Source organism: Calidris pugnax, unplaced genomic scaffold, assembly GCF_001431845.1.
Source record: "Calidris pugnax isolate Ruff unplaced genomic scaffold, ASM143184v1 scaffold103, whole genome shotgun sequence".
In the NCBI taxonomy this organism is placed as follows: Eukaryota; Metazoa; Chordata; class Aves; order Charadriiformes; family Scolopacidae; genus Calidris; species Calidris pugnax.
Window position 1 is genome coordinate 7,379,229 of NW_015090990.1, and position 22,013 is coordinate 7,401,241.

Here is a 22,013-nt window from a genome sequence, read left to right on the forward strand (position 1 = left end):
CTTAACTTCTTTCACCTTCTTCCCCACTCCACTGCTTATTACCATCAGTTTCTATTGTACATACAGGATCTGCTTAATGTAATAATATGATGCTCTACCTCACACTGAGTCAACAATGTTCCTTTGCATCCCACATTCCTTTTTTCCCCAAATGCAATATTGCAGGCACACTTCCTGTACAGCATGACATCTGCTTTTACATCCAAAACAATATCAAAATACCTGCTACGTTTTTTCACTTGATTCACCACCATCACAGTCTTATAAAGAGACAGGACATTATACATTAAAATTAATCACGTTAAGAGCAATCAATTGTGGCAATTAAAAGCCTTTATATTCCATATACAGTTTTAAAACTTCAACTACACTGACTAGAGTCAGTGAATAAACCTCAGAAGATATTTGTTTTCCACCTCATCTGGACTCAAGCTGCTGTCTACAAGAGAAACTTCTGTGCTCAGCTTATTTAGAGTCAGTGAATAAACCTCAGAAGATATTTGTTTTCCACCTCATCTGGACTCAAGCTGCTGTCTACAAGAGAAACTACTGACTCCCTGTAACCCATAGTGTTGTATCTTCTGAGTGTAAACTTACCACAAGAGGCAGGTTCATCAGAGCCATCAGCACAGTCTATTCCTTGATCACAGTACCAATGAGCAGGAATACAACGTCCCGATGTACAACGAAACTCACTATTTGTGCAAGTCAGTGAGACTGGAAGAAAAAACCTATGTATGACTTCTTTCTTTCTGTTACCTTTCCAACTTGTTTTAAGTTGCTTTTGAGTCCATGTTATGCAAAAATATTACAGATCCCAAAAAAAGAAAGAGAAAAAGTTATGCTAGGAAGGATGTCTTTTCACAGCCTACCTGCAAAGACTTCATCATACAAACTAGCTTGATCTTTTTATGCAAAAAATGGGCTTAATTCTCTCCTTGGATATACACATCAGCTAGTAAGTAGACAAAATTTGCCCTGGAAATAGGACTGCATGCAGCAGATGTAGATATGTTCTATGTTTATACTTGAGATTTGTGCACAAGAAAATGCACAGTCCAATATACTCATTTCTCCAGTGCCCAAACCAGGCAGTAGCACACTCCATGCTTTACAAGGAAGCAAAATGTGCAGTAAGGAAGTAATATCTCATGGTAAATAATGCTTCCCTTTTTCTTCCACCAATTTTTCTTCACTTGCAGGTTGGAATCTTTTCTTAAAGGTAGTGAAGAACAAACTGTAACACTGAGCAGTTTCAGCTAAGCACGCTGCAAATATTGCTTCTGCACTTTGGCTGAGCCCCCTTGATGGGGGTTTATAGTGGGTTTGATAGTTTCTTCAGTAGTTACCGCTAATTTCCTGTACCATCTAATGGTTTCAAGCTAGCAAGAAGGGACACAGTCTGGCCTTTTAACTTGCTCTTCTGTGTGTCTTTAATGATGGAAATCAAAGGCCATTAACACATTGCTCATTAATGTCTTGGGGATTCTTTCATCTCCCCTTCTCCCTTTCTCTCCCTCTTTCTTGCCCTTCACCACTTCTCAATTTAAGTAAATCAGCAGTGCTGCTGGGACACAAACAGTAGAAGGGACAAAGCACACCTTTCACGAGCAGCACAAGACTCACTATGTCATATATATAGCCACATATTTTTGATACATCCATAGATGAAAGTGGCCATGTTCTGGCTAGAAAAACTGAACCATATTTTAGAAAAAATATGGCATAGTTAGTTCAAGGCAGGTACCTTTAGGAAAACTAGAAAAAGCAAAAATAATCCACTCAGGCAATACTAAAAATAAATCATTATCTGAAAATCTCCATTATGTTTTACAAACTGATCCAAACCATTTTATATGGGAAAAGTACTACCTAAGTACTACCTAACTATTACCTAATACAAATGTCTGTTCTATCAAAGATAAACTGGTTTGTAATCAAGGCTGAATGAAAACTAAATACTTTTATGCACTAACTGGAAGCTACAATGAATGACTCATATGCTAAGCCATACATAACTACACGAAACAGCTAAAAGAAATCACAATTGAGATTGCATACAACTTCACTTGATTAGAAGGAAAAATATTCTTAATATAATAATAATAATAGTTAAGTGCCAATTACACTGTAAAACCATAAAGGATAGAGAGCAGAATAAGCAAAAGGAATGATCTCTCAAATGCTGTGTAAAAATGATGCAAAAAAATTGACCTTTTTTATTAGGTAAAAGCATGGTTTAGATAACTGAGAGCTAATAATACAATGTATTTGTCTAAAAATTATTTTATGTTACATGAGTAGATGTTTTGAGAACAGTTGGAGTTATGTTAAAGGTAAAGAGTGGTGGAATAAATTACTGAAGTACAAGAAAAGTAGCTGAGGCCCTAATAACTTACCACAGTGAGTAGGGCTCTCATCACTCATATCTCCACAGTCATTATCACCATCACACAAATATGTTCGAGGAATGCAAATATTTGTGCTTTGACATTTTGTAAAACCAGACTGGCAAGTGCGCTCCGCTTTAAGGAGGGAGGAAAAAAAAGCAAAAGTTCTTTAGAGCTTTTTTTTAACACCATTATGCTGTATCACATTGAAAGATACATAACATTGTTAACAAGAATCCCATGTAACTCACTTGCTAAAGTGAACTCATACTTTTTGTGTTGTATGGAAACAACTAGACAACTGCTTTTATTGACAAAAACCTCGCAAAAACACAACCGAAGAAGCACACGCCAATACCTAGGGGTAAGAGAATGTAAACTGACTTATTCACACTGTAACGCCTGCATTTGCAGTCAGCTGGTACTTTATGAATCGTCAGGCCAAACACAAATGACTAATAGACCAGGAATGTCAAATATTCAGATTTCACTGAGAATAAAAATGTCACAAATATTATGTTTTAAAAAATAGTAATTTGTGAGCACACAAAAATGTAAAAAAAAAAAATCCATAAATACACTTTCATCAATTTCTCTAACTCCAAATATAAATTTCCACTGAAAAATGCAAACAGTGCAAAGACATGATTAGTTTGACTACTGCAATAGTAGTCAATATTGAACTAATCACATTTTACATCTTAAGGAAAACAAACATAACTGATAACTTTCGGAGAGCAATAAGGCATATAATTTTAAACAGAATAAATATAAACTGTGTCTGTAGATGAGTCGCAATATACTAGATTTAGTCATCAGGAGTGTATATTTAACATAGCGTGACACAAAGTAAAAACTCGCTGTCAAACTCCAGGCTAATCCTGCAAAAATATAAACACTGCATCCAATTCATCTGAAATAATCTTTTTTAAATCCATGGCATTATTCACAAGACCTAACATTAAGCACTACATGAGCATTCGTTGCGTCAAGGCAGCCCATTTAAAGCAATAGTTATTACGTAACATATTAGGGTACTCCGGAATATCTTTTAACAATTTTGCTTGCTTCAAATTACACAAAACAGAACCTGTAATGTAAATAAAGAAATCTTTTATCCTCTTTGCTGATTTTGTCATAATTCTTCTTACACAAACACATTTTGCCTCCTCTTTGGTGTAAAGAGTCAGACTCAAATAGGCAGTAGGTAATTAGGCTAAACTTACGGCAATTCCTCTCATCTGATGTGCCGTTATCGTAACAGTTGTTTACTCCGTTGCAGACGTACTGGAGAGATATACACCGGCCGTTATTGCAGGTGAATTCTGTGTGGGAGTCACAGGTCCGGAACAGGCAGCCAGCCTCGTCACTGTTATCTCCACAGTCATTGTAGTGATCGCAGCGGTAGTGATAGGGCACGCACCGCCCGTTACCACAGGTAAAAGCTGTTGGCTGACAAGTATGGAATGCTGAAGCAAATAAATAAAATAAATAAATAACAATTTTAAAAAAGAATATACACGGGTAACGTAATCTAAGTGCTCTGACAAAATAACAAGTAAAAATCACAGTATTTTTACCTGCCAGGGCAAACACAGCTGCAAAACGGACTGCATGAAAAGTAAAATACATATTTGAATTAAACAAAGAAGAAATTGGCTATACAGGATAAAAATCCAAGTGCTTTTGGATTCTAGAGCAAATCAGTAGCCATTCAGAGCTCAAGTCTGTGAGCAAGCAAGGGATCCTTTTCCAACTACAGCCATAAGATCCATGATCGTAAAGCCGTAAAAGTGATAGAGAACACAGTGCAGGCAAGACAGAGTATGCATCACTTTCTCATAGTTATTTTAAACGCTTACCACACACACTTTCCAGCTCATCACTGCCATCCCCACAGTCATTGTCATTGTCGCATTTCCATCTCTCAGAGATGCACTGCCCATTAAGGCATGTGAAGAAACCAGTGTCACACCTGGTACCGTTATCCACAATACAGTGCTTGTTATTATTGGCTAAATACCAGCGACCTTCAGAGGGGCACTGACATTCTGCACCAGCTGGACCTAAATTTAAGTTTGACAGTATAAAAAATAAAACAAAATGAAAAAAGGAGACAAAAAAAAGAAACAAATTTAACATCGATGCTTTACATAGAGTTCTATGAAACTGTTCACAGCTGTAACACTGGAAAAGGTAATAAAATTCTCATTTCTGTAAGGTCTATCTGCTTAGATAGAAGAGTGGTGACTTAGCCAGATTTTTATCTCAGTTAAGGAAACCTAAAGCCATTAAAACCCAAAAGAGTTGTTTCAGAGTTCCCTAAAGGAACTGAGGCCAGAATTTGGAGCATCTTAATATTTGCTTGTTGTCCAAATAGTTTTCAGGTGGCAGCAAGATGGCATCTGATACTTTTAAATATCAGTTACACCAGCTGAGTCTATGTCCCTTAAAATCAAAACAGAGTTTTTAAAACCACTTGCAGTAGACTAACTGCTTTTCTCAAAATCAATGAGAAGTTTGAGTTGTTTTCAAGCAGGACAGATTTTCAAAGGTCTTTAAGATGCTACAAGTGAAAGCAGGCACTGAATGAATTTTTCAAAGTCAAGAATCATAACTTTTAAAAATCCACAACACACGAAACAGCTCTGTAATAGGCATGTTTTTTGGGGTATACTGACGTTCTTGTTTCCTGGCCGTCTGGACTGGTGACATGTTACAGCACTTTGACTCTCTCCTTACACATGCACAAGGAGAGATATGAGATGGGATACATATGTCACTCAGGTCTCAACACAATATGCAGCTGATGATACAGAGTATGTTTCTGGAGTCTGTGACTCAAAAGGACACCTGCTCCACAGTGTAGATAGAAATCAATTTGTGCTATATTCTTAGTAATTGTACAACATTTAAAATGAGGCAGTAGAAACATTTATTTTGGAAATTAATCATTAGGGAAAGACTTCATAATATAATGTGATGTGATAAATAAATAGTGACCATAAAAAATTTTTAAAGATGTCATATGAAAGATCTGTTCAGTACACAGAGCATCAGTATGTATTCCTAAGGTAACCATATGCTGCAGAGCTCACTTTCTGTCTCATCCCAGAGGAAAAAAAGTCAAAACCCCAGAAAACAATGTTTAGGGAAACCCATAATTTTTGTTTTTGAGGACACAACCCTCAGGTGACTGGCAAAATATCATGACCTTGAATGTGAATCATTTTGATTGCATTTATAAATAAAACAAATATTAAATATTTAGGAAGACTAAGAAATATTTCAGCTGTCCCCATGTGATTGTTATACTATGAATTCTAATACAGGCAACACTAATAACTTACAGTCATCAAGCATGACAGCTTACCTGGTGCACAGATGTGACTGCAGCCACCATTGAACTGGTTGCAGGGGTTGGTACACTGCTGCTGCTTACTTTTTGCCCAGACATGAATATCCATTGGTCTTTGTGGAAGACTCGTGATCATTACAATCTGATCTGAACCATCATACTTATTAGCTCGGTAAATGCTTCGTGTGTTCCAGTCTGTCCAATAAATGTGCTGATCAAACAATGTCATTGCAAATGGATGCAGAGCAGTGCTAACAATTACCTCACGGTTTGTACCAGTGAGAGTGCATCGCTCAATCTTCTGCCTAAAATTACAAAGAAATGATTACATCTTAAAAGAAGGAACCTCCGCATAAAGCAATGTCTTAATTAGTCCGGCAACTAGTATCCCCCATTTCAGTAATGTGCACCAATATGTAGGGTGCGGTTAATGAGTTAAAAATCTCAAATATTTCAGTCTGTGGCTTCAATAGTGATGCAGAGTAGCAGCTCTGTAATATTGACACAATAATGTACTGGAAGTAATCAGGCTGAAGATTAAAATGTCTAAACAACTACAGTACTGAGAGCTAAAATGAATGCAAAACTTCATGACAGAATACACTTTTGGAATGGGTATGATGCTAATGACTTCTTTTACTAGGAAAAAACCAACAGTCCCATAAAATGGGACGTGTTTTCATTTCAGTTTTATCTTCTGCAGTTGCAAATTTACCCAATCAGGCAATACTAGCAAATTCATGAGACTATAAACATGCATTTTCTACTACTTCTCACACAAGAGAAGGGAAAACCAGTTCTAATATATAACACATAAAACATCCAATAGCCACAAATACATAGTGCATGATAAACTTTTCTTCTTTCAATGTTGATTCTACCTTAGGAACAGCGTTTACAATGATAAACAAAATTCCGACAAACAAGACTTAAAGGAGCCCCAGAAAATCAGGGTTCAACTCCAAATTCTGTGATAGACATGTTCTGCTGTACGTGAACTATTTTTTACTCACACAGACAGTAGTACTGACCCACAACCACCTCGTCACTGCTTCTCCCCTTCAGCCATTCCCACCCTTAATGACTACTTCAGCAAAGGTCAGTGGGGGAGCAAGAGAAGACAAGTTGATGCCAGGAGACTCAATATGCACTATTCATGCAAGGACATTATTTCTAAGCATTGTTTATAAAACAATGATAAATGTTAAAGGTTCCTTTTACCACACAGATTCCTGTCTGAGAGAGGCAGACCATACTAGAATAAAGCATGAGAGAAGAAAAAATGGGGATGTTCAAAAGTTATTTGCAATGAGGATAATGAGAAAAATTAACAAGTAATAGATGGGGTTATTCAAAGGAAGAGAAAGAGCTTGACAGAAAGACATCAAGATACAAGTAAATGCTAAAATGAGACGAGATACTGTCAGCAAGTTGAAGATAGTAGAACAAGAGCAAGCACAGGAAAAGGCTGTTCCTTGCTTCTATCTTCCAGCATCTTGCTGTTCAGTCACACTGTAATGTTCACATGGCAAGGCTGCAACCACTTACTGACAGAAATAACACACTTCATGTTGTCTGTGCTCCATCAAGTATGGCATCATTCAACTGCACAGCTCCTAATACCCTCCCTCTAAAGAGCAGACAGAGGTAGCACAGTGTGTATGCTTACCTATAAAGGCATGATGCCTAACAAGTGGAGTGGTGTTTATTCAATGTCAATGGAACAGAACAATTTTCTAAGAGGCTGTGGTATCTTTCACACACAATCATCTGAGAAGGACCTAATAAGAATCCCAGAATGGCTCTATGGAGGGTAAGGGTAAGGAAGCTGTGGGACTAAAGACATCATACATGCCGATTTATTTCCTGCTAGTAGATGTGTACACACAAGTGTGTTATCAATACATACAGATTTGCATCAGCCCAGTATAGCTGCTGTTCTTCATAGTCCAGGGTAAGTCCATTTGGCCATACCAAATTGGTGCTCACAATAGGTGTTCTGAAGTTTCCTCCAAGTGTAGCTCGTTCTATCTTTGCATTTGAACTCCAGTCAGTCCAGTACATATATCTGTCAATAATATGATTATAAGGTTTTATTTTCAGCAAATAAAATTCATTAAGTTCTTATCTGCTCCAGGGTATTTCCACCCTGGTGTCCTCCACTGAAGCATGTAGCGCAAAACTAGTGGAAAGGAACTTCTTCCCCTATTTTGGCCCACATTGACAAAGAAATTTGCTAGCAGGGATCCACTGGAGAGAACTTGAGAAAAGCTTTTCCAGCTCCTATGACAATCCAGTAAAGTCAATTAATCTCTTTCTTATCTTTCTTAATTTGAAATACAGTATAATTAGTAATGAAATTAGAAATACAGTAAAACACTGCAATGCCCCCGAACTCTCAGGGAATGTTTTGATAATGAAACAGTAATTCTTCTGAGGCACTCAGGAAATACACAGAAAAAGCGAAAGATTATAAAAGACTCTAAATAGAGAGATCTCTTGGCAGTGCCACCTGATTATTATATGATATTCTTGAAGAAATCTTGGTTTCAACAAATACCCTTTTTCTGCATTGCACAGCAAATGGAGGATGGTTAGTTGCTTGACAAAAACACCTGCTTTCAACATTGCCCTCATTTACCCCCAATACCTGGCTCCCACCCTCACTAAGTGGAGGCTCATTCACAAATGTTCTAAAAATCTCAGAAGAAAAATCAAATCTGTGATCCTGAGACCAGCTTACAAAACAAAACTAAAGAGTTAGATCTGGGATGGTTATACACAGCTGGAACTTAGGGCTCAAAACAGGAATTATCTGGCAGTCTGTTAACATCTAAATTGTAGTTTCACCTTCAGTCAATATAAAGTATACAAAGTGCAACACATACCCTCTGCAGGGGTCTAATACAACAGCTCTTGGTCGTGGAACCCGGGCAATCACTGTGCGGTTAGATCCATCCACAGCCATTGAGCTGATAGTCTGATTGAGGTAGTCACTGTAGTAAACTCTGTTGTTGATCCAGTCAAAGGCTATGCCATCTGGAGTCCCCAGGTCTTAGACACATGCAAGCAAATACACACAAGTTCATTACAGTTTCCTGAGATAATGCCATACTCTTCACCTATTCTAATGTGGCAGCACCAAACATCTCTTTGAAATGTCATCGGTATCAATGCAAATTGGTCCATTTAAAATACTGTAGACCTAATACTTAGGACTCAGTCTTGTGCGTGCAGGAGAGTTACAAAGATCTTTTCCTCACATAGCCCTAAGTTCTGGTTGCTGTCCTCACTCCATAACATTAAATTTTAATTTCTTACATATAATTTTATATATCTAGTAATATTTAACCAGTTTTATATTTCCATTTCATTGTGATCAAGGTGACATAACAGCCTCAGAAGAGGAAAAAAATGAGAAAAAGAGTCAAAAGGAGCATTTCATCAGACATTTTAACCAAATAGTCTACCTTGACCATTAGCATAAAAATACCTGCTGAGATAGTGCTAGGCACTGCAATCCATTTTTTTGAATATCCAATTACTTTGTATCACATTTCAGTGCACTTACCAGATGCAACTACTGTTGGAGAGCCAAGTCCTGAATAAATACTAACATAACTGATTCTCCCTGTCCCTGAAGGAAAACTTTGTGTAAAATATATTCGGTTGTTTATGCTGTCAAAATCCAGGGCCACTGCAGTTCTTAACACATTGACTGTGCGGAAGGGAGGACTATGATTTTCAGGATCAAGGTGGATACTTCTGAGGGCATTCTCAAGAGCAAAAATCAGGTAATCGTCAGTTGAAATGGAACACCTCTTGCCATCACTGCCCAGTGTTCCAAAGGCACAACCACATTTGGGTGTCTGTGTGTCAGGCAGGGCAAAACACAGATGAGAACAGCCTCCGTTGTTGTCCAGACAAGGATTGTTGTTGACATCAAGGGGTGAAAGTGACTGGAAATGGCTGTTGTAAATGGTAACATCCCTTAGCCAATTAATGTTGTCTCGTATTACTGTTGGCTGCTCAGTATTGCCTGGCTCCTTGCTGGCTTGGAAGACTTTTTTCAGGTTCCGATCCACCCAGATCATAGAATTTCCAAAGACAGTGATGCCATAGGGAGTTGGGTAGCGACTGCCATAACGCACAATTTCAACATCACCACCATCAGGCTGAATTCTCGCAATCATATCTAAGGAATCATCCACCCAGTAAATGTAGCCGTTGCTGTGATCTATGGCCAATCCACGAGGTGTGACGATGCCCTCAGACACAAGAACCGTTCTGTTGGTGCAGTCAAGAAATGCACGTTCAATTTTCGGATTTTGCCCGTAATCTGCCCAGAACAGATATCTGTTTTTTGGGTCGACTACTATGTGCCTTGGCATATCTATGGTAGTTTTAAGCAGAACACGGCGATAAGTTGTGTTTAAACGCAAAACTTCTATGAAAGTCTCTGTCAGGAATGCATTTGTAAAATAAAGATTTCCTGTATTTAAAGAAGAAAAAAAAAACAAAGCAGAACAACAAAAAGGAAAGTTAACATATAGCATGCACACCTGAGAAACAGGAGCTGATAAAATACTAAACCATTAAAATGAAAATCCATAAATATCTTAGTAGTTGGAAGCATAAATCGAGAAATTAGAAAGACGCCATCCAAACAGACAATGGTGAATTAATTTCTAATTCCTCATTGATTGCCATGGGAAAAGCAGTGGTATAAGATCAAAAGTTCATTAACTACAGTTGTTCATTAGGTGTACTTTTTTTTTTTTTTTTAATCTAAGCTTTTGGCTTGCCCTTCCATACTCTTATCCCTTCACCTTTTACAACACATGACTGAAACCCATGTCATGGCACAGCACTATATAGAGTACCTAAATTAACTGTATACAGCAGATGATTATTCTAAAACTCATCCCAACAAGCCTATCAATCAACAGAAGAACTTTTGCTAAACATATGTACAGTACATTTACATATAAAATAAAGGTATTAATAGTAACGGTCAGCTACTTCGAGTTGATGAACAATTTCTGAAGAGTTAATATTTGAATTAATCTCTAATATGTTTAAATAGGAACAGGAAGTGCAAATGGAGAAATTAAAGTTCAATGACAAAGTATTTCTCCTTTCTTTACTTTTCATTGTAATTTACAGGATTTGTACACAGCAATCTGATGGTAAACGAAAGGTGCTTCTTTCTTATTGTCTTATTTGTCATCAGACAACTTCTGTGCACTCTTCTCTGGTAAGCTTTTCAGTATGGTAATAAAGTACAGGAGTATACTGGATAACAGCTGCTTGTGAATGCACATAGACCTAAAACAAATATTAAAGCACCACAAGAGAACAGGTTCTATACATCTACTCTGATAAACTTTTGTTTTTACAGATATATGTAAACATAAGAGCCATTCATTGCTTTCTCTTGTTTTAAAATCAGTCCATAGATACAAAAGCTAGAATCATAGGACTTCCATTCAAAATAGTTCCATTAGGATCCATTTATATAAGTCTGAAAATTTTACGATCTGTAAAGAATAACATTCTCCTCCATTGAGCTAGGCGTACCTGCTACCCAGTCAATTGCAATGCCACGGATGCCATTTCGTCCGATTCCATTTGTGACAACATTTCTAAAATAAGAACCATCAGGTTTAATTTTACGGATTGCATTCTGAGAAGAAACTGTGCTACTGAAGTCACACCAGTAAATGAAACCAGAAGGCATGTGAACATCCACATGAAGCGCGTTTCGTCCTGAAATATTTTGAAAAGCAATAATTAATTCTCTTTGATACAAACTAACTTATTTAAAACATGTGCTATGCCAACAAGAAATGTCAAAATATTAGGCATGACAAGATTTTTTCCTCCTATAATATCTACATACCTCTTCCTGCCAGTGGTACCATGGCTTCAGAGTGATCAGATGTCTCTAAACTAAATCCTTTAATTGCAGAAAGCATAGAAACAATTACAAATGAATTGTACGGTGAACAGGTTCTGTTATCAGGATTTAGCTGAAAGCCAGTAGCACAGGCACAGGAGAATAATCCACCAGGTACAGGCAGGCAAAGCTGCTGGCAAACTCCAATATTGTTACTGCAGCCATTTGAAGAACCAGCAGAATCTGTGAAAGACACACATAGCAAGACATAAAAATCTGAACTGTATCATCACAAACTCCCACAGATATATAACCAAATTCATATACTTGCATAGTATTAACAACCAGCTGATAAAAAATAAAGATCTTCAACACTGTACATTTTAGCATGTGTTAGTGATGGATTTGCCAGTTTCTTGTTATGTAAGATCAATGGGTCCAAGAATTAGACAAAAACAATATATAAATTTGAAGCCAAAGTAAGAAAAATTGTTATTTAGTCAATATTACAATAATTACATTTTGGTAAAACTACATATGCTAATAGATGCCTTAACTGGATGGTGGAACATCTCTTTACCAAAACCAGGTATAATGCCTCTCACACTTTTCCTGAAAGTCTAATCAAACCATCTCCTTTGAAAGAGGGAAGTTTTCACAAGTTGGGTATCTTGAAATACCTCTTTTGCAAATACTCACTGTCTCTGTAATACACACGTAGGCACTTCAGTCGTGGGACATTATCTCTCAGTACTACTTTGTTTGCTCCAGTGGACTTGTCAACTCGTTCAATAACTTCATAATCTCGATCAGTATAGTACAGAAAGGTGTCATACACAGCAACTCCCCACGGATGAGAAAGATGAACCACCAGAGTCACACGATTTGTACCATCCACATTGCCTTTCTCAATCTAAGAAATAAGTTTTAAAGCTTAATATTACATTTCTTATAGTAGAAGTTCAATGTTACAACGCAAACTTAAAATGTAACATATGCTACTAAAATCTCTTCATGCATGAGATTTTAGGTACAAGGTAGGAAGGAAAGGGTCAGCATGATGCCAATAATGATTTTGTGTTTTTCATTCACATTCCTCATATATTTCTAATGGTATTTAGTAAGACAGTTATTCTATTTTGCTCGGTCCTGCAACTCCCAGTTATATGAGTAAACTAAAGTAACTGAATTACTCCTGTGAATCACAGGCAGAGACAGATGAACAGGTAAAAAAAAAAAAAAATCAATCATTTAAAAAGACTCTCCTACCACTCCTGTGCTTGTGACAGCCCAGTACAACTTTTGTTCCTTGATGTCAATGGTAATGAACTCTACATGGTCAAGGTTGCCAGTGAAGAGGGTTTGTATTCCTGATCCATCCATGTTTGCACTGGCAATCTTTGCTGGGACTCCACTGTCAGTTCCCTGATCTGTCCAGTACAGCTTCCTGTAACACACATTGTCCCATCTGTTAGCAAAGCTGATAACAGAGCTCAATGGACCAGAGTCACTTAAGCATGTGCTTAAATCCATCCCTTTTGTCAGCCAAATACTTCAGCACATGGTGATCAGATATTACTTTGAGCCAGGCCATGAGAAAAAGAGATGTTTTTTGCAAAAGAGAACAATGCCTGTTAAATCACTTTTAGAAATTCATAACCTCCCCTCTATCATCCCACAATACCGACAGCAGGTAAACTCAGTAGAGTATTAGGACTATAACAAGAAAGCAGGAGAATAATTCTGTTTCACAGATAGCTGGAAAGTTTCAGCAGCAAGTTTGGTTCCAATTCAGAATTCAAACTACAAGTTCAAAAATCGATACAAAACAGAATTCCATTATCTGGCTCTGGGGAATATGTGCACTGCTCTGGCCTCAGTTTTTGAAGAACACCTAGGGCACATGGCAGCCAGGCTCCCAGCTAGGGACAAAAAGTTAGGCATCAATTCATCTGAAAGCCTGACAAGTCACTTTTTTTTTTTTTTTTTAAAAAAAAAGCACCATATTGCAACTTTGAGTACTCTGTTGGGAAAAAAGAAAAAGCTCTTTTGGGGAGAAAGTAATATTTAGTGCTGTGATGTTTGACATATGACATTCTTACCATGTAGTGTGTCTTTCTACTATAGATAAGCCTCAAGACAGACATCACAAGATATTATAAAGAAAGACTTTAGAGTTTTCTTTACTCTGGGTTTTCATTTTTCAGAGATTTTTTTCACAGTCATAATATTCTGACACACTTTTTAATTAAAAATTTTTACCGTAAAAGTATATGGTAAATTTGGGAGAATGAATATCTATGCAACAATTTATGAAGCCATGCAATTATTTTCTAGGATTTAAAAACACTAAATAAATTTTGCACAAATATAAAAAAAAACATGTCAAATCCAGGAGGGAAGCTGAAACCCCTAAAAATTAAAAAAAAGGTTAGAGTATACTCATGTGCAAAGACCACAGCAATTTTGGAAATTTACCCTCTCGCTGGATCAACTGTCAAACCAATCGGCGTGCCAGCTCCCAGAGGGGTGCCATCGTTGGTAATCAGTGTTTTCCTGTACATTACATCACCATGTAGCTTCAGGACCTATACAAACATTGAACTCATCAGAGCATGTAATATAGAACTTATGATAGATTTTTCAAATTAAAGGAAGGAAGCTTAAATCCACAGGGAGTTGAAACTGCAGAAGACTCTCTCAAATACTATGAAGAAAAAGCACAGTGTATCTACTCTAACCATCCCCCTTCTCTAACATGCACCCCTTGAATGAGATGCTGCAGCTTAGAAACTGCCTATATTAACAAGTAAGCATCCTAGGTATAGAAACAGTTAATCTTTCAGCTTCTATAATATCTTGAAGGTATTACAGGCTGAACAGGTTGATGAAATGTTGATTTAGAAAGTATTCAATTTTATTTAAAATAAATATTTTAAGTTAATAGTATGTATTTATTTTTGGGACAAGGACATTAATGACTGGGCTTATTCACAGTCATTACTGTATGATATATTGTTTATCCTCTGTTTTCCTACACTAAATGGCAATTTTATGCTTCACATACCATCAGACTGCTAGTCTCCAGAAAGCCATGTAGTATGATATCAAAGCATTTGGGAGAGGATCCTACTCCATTTAATGGCAACATTCCTTTATTATCAGAGGTACTGCATTGGGATCACTGATTTGAAGTAAGAATAATAATGATAACACTAACTCTAGTGATCAGATAGGTGGTGTGTGAAACACCAGAAGCCTAATGATTTGAATAGGGAAAAAGAAAAAAGAGGAAAAAAGAAAAAAGGAAAGAAGATACCTATACACAAATAAAATTCCCAGAATATACTGTTTTCAGTCTTTTTTACTATGCCCAAATTCAGGTTTATCTCTCCAAGTTTGTATTTTCCTACAGACTGCTTGCATTTTAAGATAAATCTAATTTCAGTTGTCACTAAAAAAAAATATTACTAATTTCAACCTGTATACATAGCAGTGAAAAATCTAGGCTGTTACTTTCCAATTGTCCCTCTAAAATAAATACCTCAATTGACTGTGTCCCTGGGTTACTGTAATAGAGGTTTGCAGATATCCAGTCCAATGCCAGACCAATAGGAGCACCAATAACAGCTGCTGGAGCAAAAACTGTCCTGTTGGCTCCATCTGACCTCACTCTGTGAATTTCACCCTTGGAAAAAAAGATAAGAAAAGTGAAAAAATATCAAGAGCAGAAAACACTGTTCTATTCCAACTACATAAGCTCTTACTTTATGTTACAATCTCTGCTTAGCAAAATGAAAATCCAGCAGAGAAATGTATTTGTATATGCTCAATGCATAAACACAGTAAATATATTATTGTAATTCATAACTATCCAGTGTGAAGAGGCATTACCGGTCACCAACCACCACCTGATTGACAGAAATAAAATAACCATATATATATTTAAACTATATACAGTCACACTTCTGTAATTTGTATTTCATTATCAAAAGATTTTTACCAGGATACCTCAGTTAACCATCTTGAATATACCAGAAATCCACTAAAGGAAAACAGTGTTCTCTCCATGCATAAATAACTAAGAACCAAATTTATAAAAAGCTGTAATAGCAAGAATGAAGACTAAGATTATCCTTGCAGGTTTCTTCATAAAGGTAACCCTTGAAACGATAACTTATGACTTGCAGATTCCATGATATTCGCTGCAGCGTGTGATGGTACAGTATGATATAAACAAGCACTAAAAAGAGAGATAAGCCAGATAAAGGTCTGAAGTGGTTCCTACAGCTGCCTTCCTGAGCTTTCTTCAGGTTATGTCAGTTTTACAGGAGTTCTGCAGAAGTCTTGAGTATTACCACGTGAATCTTTCACAACTGGTATTAACACAGAATTGAAATACCAGCAGGTATCACACATTATTAAGCCTTTTGGAGAAGAGGTCAGTAGGGTTAGAGGAGCTGTGTGCAAGTGTTGAAATTTGTTTTTCTCTCCTCACTAATTACTTCCTCCTCCGCTGATGCATACATGCTGGGACTGTCCTGGGAAGATCTCACTCTGGGGTGCAGGATCCCACACAAGGGAGCACTGGGACTCACCACCCCAGTTCTTCACTGAGGCAACCAATACAGTAGGTCTGTCTGCTCTGGCACGTGGCTGGAAAGCCAGAGGGGCACTGCCAGCTCGAAGGAATAGAAGGTACAGTGCATCGTTAGAGCCTGAGCTTTGTAGACAGAAGCTGTGCAGCTAACACTAGCCCAGTCCTGGAATGGAGGAGGTAGAGGCAGAGACAGAGCAGGCCCAGGCAGTAATAAAAGGAGAACAGGTTGCAATTACCATCTGAGAGCAGAAACAAGGCAGAATCAGCTTTAGGAAAAGCACCCAATGATTATTTGGTCTGTGCATATTCTTAATTGCTTTGTTACAATGATACTGGTATACTGTCTAGATATCTCAGTGCAGAACTGAAAATGGTGCTTCAGAAAGGAATCAACATATCAGGTAGCAAAAATCTGAGCAAGAACTCCAGGCCAAATTCACTGCTGGCTTAAACTGGTAGAGTTTCTCAGACGCTGGTAGAGCACTACTTGCTGAATCTTAACAATGTAATGCTAGTTGCAAATTAACCTGTTCTTGAATCCCTAGGCATACAGAAAAAAGTAGGAAATAAGGATAAGTTTTCGTAGTGTATAAACTACTTTGAGAGCATGATGGACATTGAATATTTACAACAGTGTCTAGTATGACAGGCACTTTAAAGACAGCTAAGAATTCTCCTGCCTACTAGTGATATTTACAACTAATAACCTATGCAACATGGCAGCTGAAGATAAAAGTACTTTAGAAGTGTTTTTCAAGTAGAATAGTGAAGATTCAGATATTTACCTCTGTTTCCCAAGTTTGCTTCAGACATGGTGAACAAGTTGATGGATGCTCACTTGAGCTCTAACTACAGCTTCAACTGTTGCCAACAATGGCAGTGAAATTACAGACTATGCAAAGAAATCCCAGGAAAACCAAACATACAATGGTTGGAGGGAAAACAAGGTGTTAAGGAAGAGGGCCTTGTAGTAATGGACAAGCGCTAAAATTAAGAAAGTAGGCAAATATGCTTCTGTCACTAAAAACTAGAGAACTACCTTTTTTTCAGAGAGTGAGCCATGACTGACACAGGTGCCTCAGCTCTGTTTGGGAGCAACAGCAGCCCGAGCCCTGCAGGTCCTGGGCACAGACAGGGGGCACAGCATTTGTCAGGCTGGAGCTCAAGAGCGAACAGAAATCCATCGCTTACCCGTGCTCAGCCTGCAGAGGCACCTGGCAGTTCACTTGCCAGCTCTGTTAATGGATAGATCAGCTCACAACCTCCTACAGAACCTTTCGACCTCCTGTAAATGTCAGCTGTATCTGCTGGCTCAGGTCTGTCAAGAACGTTTTTTCAGACTGCACAAAGGGTCAAATAGATTCCTGTTTCTCTAGCTCCTTGAGTAAAAGTTTGCTTAAATAGGTCTACTTAAATACTTCATGGGAAATAAACATTCTAATTTTAAAAGGATAAATAATTAAACAAATCATAATTCCTTAATGATTGACACAGAAAAGGCTTTAATATGAGTGATTTTTAAACTTATTTTTACTTCAAACCTGCAAAAGGTAAGGGAAATGGGTTGGGGGAAAAAAAAGTAAATCTTGTGTGGATGAAAGGTAACAAGTTAGTGTGAACTGTTACTGTAAAAAATAAATACGGAAATCTCCTTATCTACCATTATGCTGTCCCAGGACCTAAGCACTGCTTTCCTTGAACAAATAACTGCTTTTAATTTTTGGAGAGTGAACACATATTGCTGAATCAGCAATTTCCTACCACATCCATCTCCCTGACTGCCACAGATTTTACTTTTTTTGAGTGTCCACCCTGCAAAAATTGGGAATATTTTGTGGCAAGTTAGCCTTAGGGAAACACATGTCATTTCTTAGTTCAGGGCAACCATTAAAAATGCTTAGTAAAACAATTATAATCAACTATTAAAAATTAGTTATTTTTTAGATCTGTAAGCCTCATATGTGCTACCTGGAAATTGCTGTGACTTTACAACCATTTTCTTCCATTTAAAGAAGAGATGCCTCTCTACTATGTTACTTCATTAAGTGCTCAGACTAGATGTATATATTTTCATTCTAATGATTAGTGTCCAACGTACTGCTCCCCTGGAGAAGTGTTCTGACTGTTTTCAGAATTAAGTCCTAAGACAAGAGAAAGAGTGGACTATAGCAGAGTGGGACTGAGAGTATGGTTCTGTCAACGCCTTCCTGTATTTCCTGTTCATGTCTTGGGCTGAACGAGAAATAGCATTAAGCTGACATTTCAGCTGACAAAGTTGAAAGCTAATTTACAAACAAACTAATTTACAAAGAAGATGAAGCTTCTTTATCTTTTCCTAGGGGGGAAAAACAGACAAACAAAAAAAACAACTCCAAAAAAACCAAACGTCCTTTCATTCATCAATTTTCTTACCTGCAATGCTAGTATATTTCAGTCAAAAACATTTTTTTAAAATAGTCTTATTTCAGTGCACATTTTGAATTCAAATACTAACTTACCGGATTTTCAACCCAATAAATCATCTGTTCAGAGTCATCAAAGTCAACATCAACACCATTTTGAACTCCAGCTATTGGAACCATAGCATCATTCGTCTTCTCCTCAGGGTTCAGAGAAATTCCATAAATTATATTATCTCTTACAGCAATAAGGAAAGGATGCTCAACTGTGAAAACATACAATATAATTCAGAGTTGTTTCTGATCAAGAAAATGGCATTATGATATGCTTCTCCTCTCCCACCCAAAAGTTCCCTGATGCTGAGAATAGTTGAATGTTAACAGTGATGTTTTGCAACCACTTACCTCTAAGATTGTTCCCTTGCTAGGCGTGAGGTTATTGTAATTGTTATTGTAATTGTTTTAACATTTAAAGTTTCAGCACTGTGCAATCACAATGCATGTGCAAGCAAATTCTGAGGAGGAGGTAAATAAGGCAGGATCACTCATTGCTGGCCAAGGGAAGTACATTCACACAGCTTCTCTGAGCAGCTTTTTCTAATCTCTGAGAATGGGAACCAGCAAGACAAAGCTCTGAGGGCTCTCCAGGATATGCCCGAGATGGGTTCTAATGCATATTCAAGCAGGACTCACAAGGAAGGTACAATGTCACAGCAGCAATTGCTCATCTCTACTATTAAATATAACTGCAGTACTGTGTTTTCTTGTTTTGTCTAAGGGAGTAGACATACTCCCTTACAGTATATGTACTTTTAGGTAAGCGTAGCCTTATGCTTAAATCTTAGTAAGAAAGGGCATCCAGTCAGGTGATCTGAGAAAAAGGGCTGGAGAGCTGTGGAGCTTGAGTCAGCAAATTCGTTTCTCATCTGCCGGGGAGCAGGTGAATAACCTCCTGAACACCAATTCCCCTCTTCTTTTTGCTTTTGCCTTTGGATAACAAATTCTAGTCTCTTCTCTCCATAGGCACAAGCTACCCCTTGACAGGGAACTGGGCTACTGCTGCTCTTCTATAACAGATCAAAGACACTTTTTTTGGTTTTTTTTTTTTTGGTTTGGTTTGTTTTGATTTTCTTTACTGGCTGCTTAATACATTTATATAAATTTTGCAGTGAAATTTTTGACGTGAAAAGCCACAAAGCAAAGCATAATTCCACATCTCAAAAATTATTCTCCATACTTCTCTCAGGCAGCTCAAACTATTTATCAAATTTGACATTAAGCTTAGATTTTGTTTGTCTCAGCACAAAAAAAAAAACATTTTGGCAAATAATAGCCTGAAGCTAGCTCTGCCTGTGAATTTCTTGGACTTCTTCCAAATTTTTTCCCCCTAAGAATGTGGCATGCCAGTGCTCTTCTATGAAACATTTGTAAAGATCAGCTAAATTCATGTGAAATTGTTCCAATGCATACAAGAGGTTGGAGTCATTATTCTCTTTCTAATTGTACACAGTACAACACTAATGAATCCTGCTGATATACAGATATGTGAATTATCTAGGTTAGACTGTTTGCACTTTAAAAGTTTGATAGTCTAATTTAAACAATTACATTCTACAGAAATTTTTTTGCTGATTGCTTCCTTTAATTTTAACACCTATGCAAATCTATACAGTCTGATTATTCCTCATTTTTGTAATGGAAAATAGAGCAAATATGCTGAGCTATTCAGATCTAAAAATCCATGTAGCTTCATTAGATAGACATTAATATAACTTCTGCAAATCTAAAAATTAATACAGATTTACATGGGAAATGATAATCCATATAAAATTTATGTAGTTATATTAAATATGCAGCTTTACCATATTAATTCAAGATTTTAACATACACAAATTCCTTGCTTTGTTTCCAAGCCAGCTTGCTACATTACCATCTTTAATATCAACCTGAAATGCAGCTTAAGGTAAAATAAGTGCAAAGGCAATCTTATAAAAATCTGCAAAATAATGCAATTCTAGAGTCAATGCCTTTTCATCAACATGAAATTGGCAGTATTTAATATGTAAACTAAGTAGGTGGAGAGCAGCAATATCATTGTTTTGTAGAGGCACTGGGCAACTAAATGCACACAGCTCAGTCTTTCTTCTGAAAGTTTGTGCTGGCCTATTAAAGTCAGCAATGACAACAAGGATAAGGATAATAGTAAATATTAGAAAATAGATAAATCTAAGTATCTATTCTCTTGTAATCACTGAAATAATTTAAGGCTTTTACCGTGAAAGGAATCAGCATATTTTTAGTAACTTCTTCTGATGTGCTGATACACAGCAAATACATTATTTTAAAAAAAAGAACAACAAAATCTGTAGATGTTTTTTGCATACTGTTTAAATTCATAAATTCCATCTAAAAGGAAAAAATAAGACCATATAGTTTAAAAGAATTAAAGAATTGTGGTTCATAGAAAGATACTTCTATTTCTCTCTTACACAATTCGTATTGTGCAATTATGTAATTTCCAAAAGGGCCACAACTGTACCTAAGTAGACAGAGGGAACTTTGCAACATGTGAGAAATAAAGATAAGAACTGCCAATAGCTCAATTCAGCAGCAAAATTGGGTCAACCAGTACACACGCATGTGCTTCATCATTGCCATGTTCCATTTCTTTCATCATGATCTCTCTATAAGCCTGCACACGCTATAACCAACACAGACTTCTAAAAGAAACTCTTTTTTAATAGATCATGTAAACTTGCACTTCATTTCAGGTTATATACATTGGTAATTCTTTTATTGCTGCTAAGAAAAACATGAATGCAATAATGCAATACAGCTCTTTAAAGAACACACTGCTAAGTATCAAGCAGGAAATCAGCATGATATGGCTTTTAAAATTTAGATAGTTTTAAACAAAAGGGATCTTTTGACTGACAGAGATTTCTAGTGTTAGCTCATCCCAAAGATAATTTCTACTTAAATTTTGGTGACCTGATGCTTCCTTATTAGGGAGGCACCAAAGCACAGCTTATATCTATACAACTGATGGACAAAATAATAATGAATGCTTCACGTGACAAAATTAATGTGGTCAAATTTCTGGTCACAAACTGCCTGCCAAAAATTCGAATTTTTGTGACTTTTTTTAAAATGAATTGGCTAAATTATTTTTACAAATCTTTGTGGCCTGTGGACTGCTCAAATGAAGTTCAGTAGTACTTTTTGATATGAAGTTTTGTTTGCAAAGGTTAGCTCTGTTACAGCTGCATCACCTGTAGCATCTGTAATTTTAGGCTGTGTTTCTAGACTTCCTGCATTTGGTGTGCTAATTTTTCACAGAGGAGGGAAAAAGCTCAAGCTGTGAAAT

At 37.0% G+C, this 22,013-nt stretch overlaps 1 protein-coding gene across 3 annotated transcripts in view; it reads right to left on the minus strand.

Annotated features, from left to right (window-relative positions):
- The window catches only part of LRP2 (LDL receptor related protein 2), a 124,362-nt gene that overhangs the window by 40,170 nt on the left and 62,179 nt on the right, over nucleotides 1-22,013 (minus strand). For all 3 annotated transcript variants that reach the window (XM_014954693.1, XM_014954694.1, XM_014954692.1), the window contains exons 32-46: nucleotides 18,746-18,912; nucleotides 15,192-15,335; nucleotides 14,126-14,235; nucleotides 12,917-13,094; nucleotides 12,347-12,560; nucleotides 11,651-11,890; nucleotides 11,329-11,517; nucleotides 9,320-10,240; nucleotides 8,637-8,802; nucleotides 7,658-7,816; nucleotides 5,764-6,053; nucleotides 4,253-4,456; nucleotides 3,617-3,859; nucleotides 2,400-2,525; nucleotides 598-717 (exon numbers count right to left, since the gene is read on the minus strand). In XM_014954693.1, the coding sequence (XP_014810179.1) occupies nucleotides 598-717; nucleotides 2,400-2,525; nucleotides 3,617-3,859; nucleotides 4,253-4,456; nucleotides 5,764-6,053; nucleotides 7,658-7,816; nucleotides 8,637-8,802; nucleotides 9,320-10,240; nucleotides 11,329-11,517; nucleotides 11,651-11,890; nucleotides 12,347-12,560; nucleotides 12,917-13,094; nucleotides 14,126-14,235; nucleotides 15,192-15,335; nucleotides 18,746-18,912 (3,471 nt within the window). The remainder of the gene's footprint in view (nucleotides 1-597; nucleotides 718-2,399; nucleotides 2,526-3,616; nucleotides 3,860-4,252; nucleotides 4,457-5,763; nucleotides 6,054-7,657; nucleotides 7,817-8,636; nucleotides 8,803-9,319; nucleotides 10,241-11,328; nucleotides 11,518-11,650; nucleotides 11,891-12,346; nucleotides 12,561-12,916; nucleotides 13,095-14,125; nucleotides 14,236-15,191; nucleotides 15,336-18,745; nucleotides 18,913-22,013) is intronic.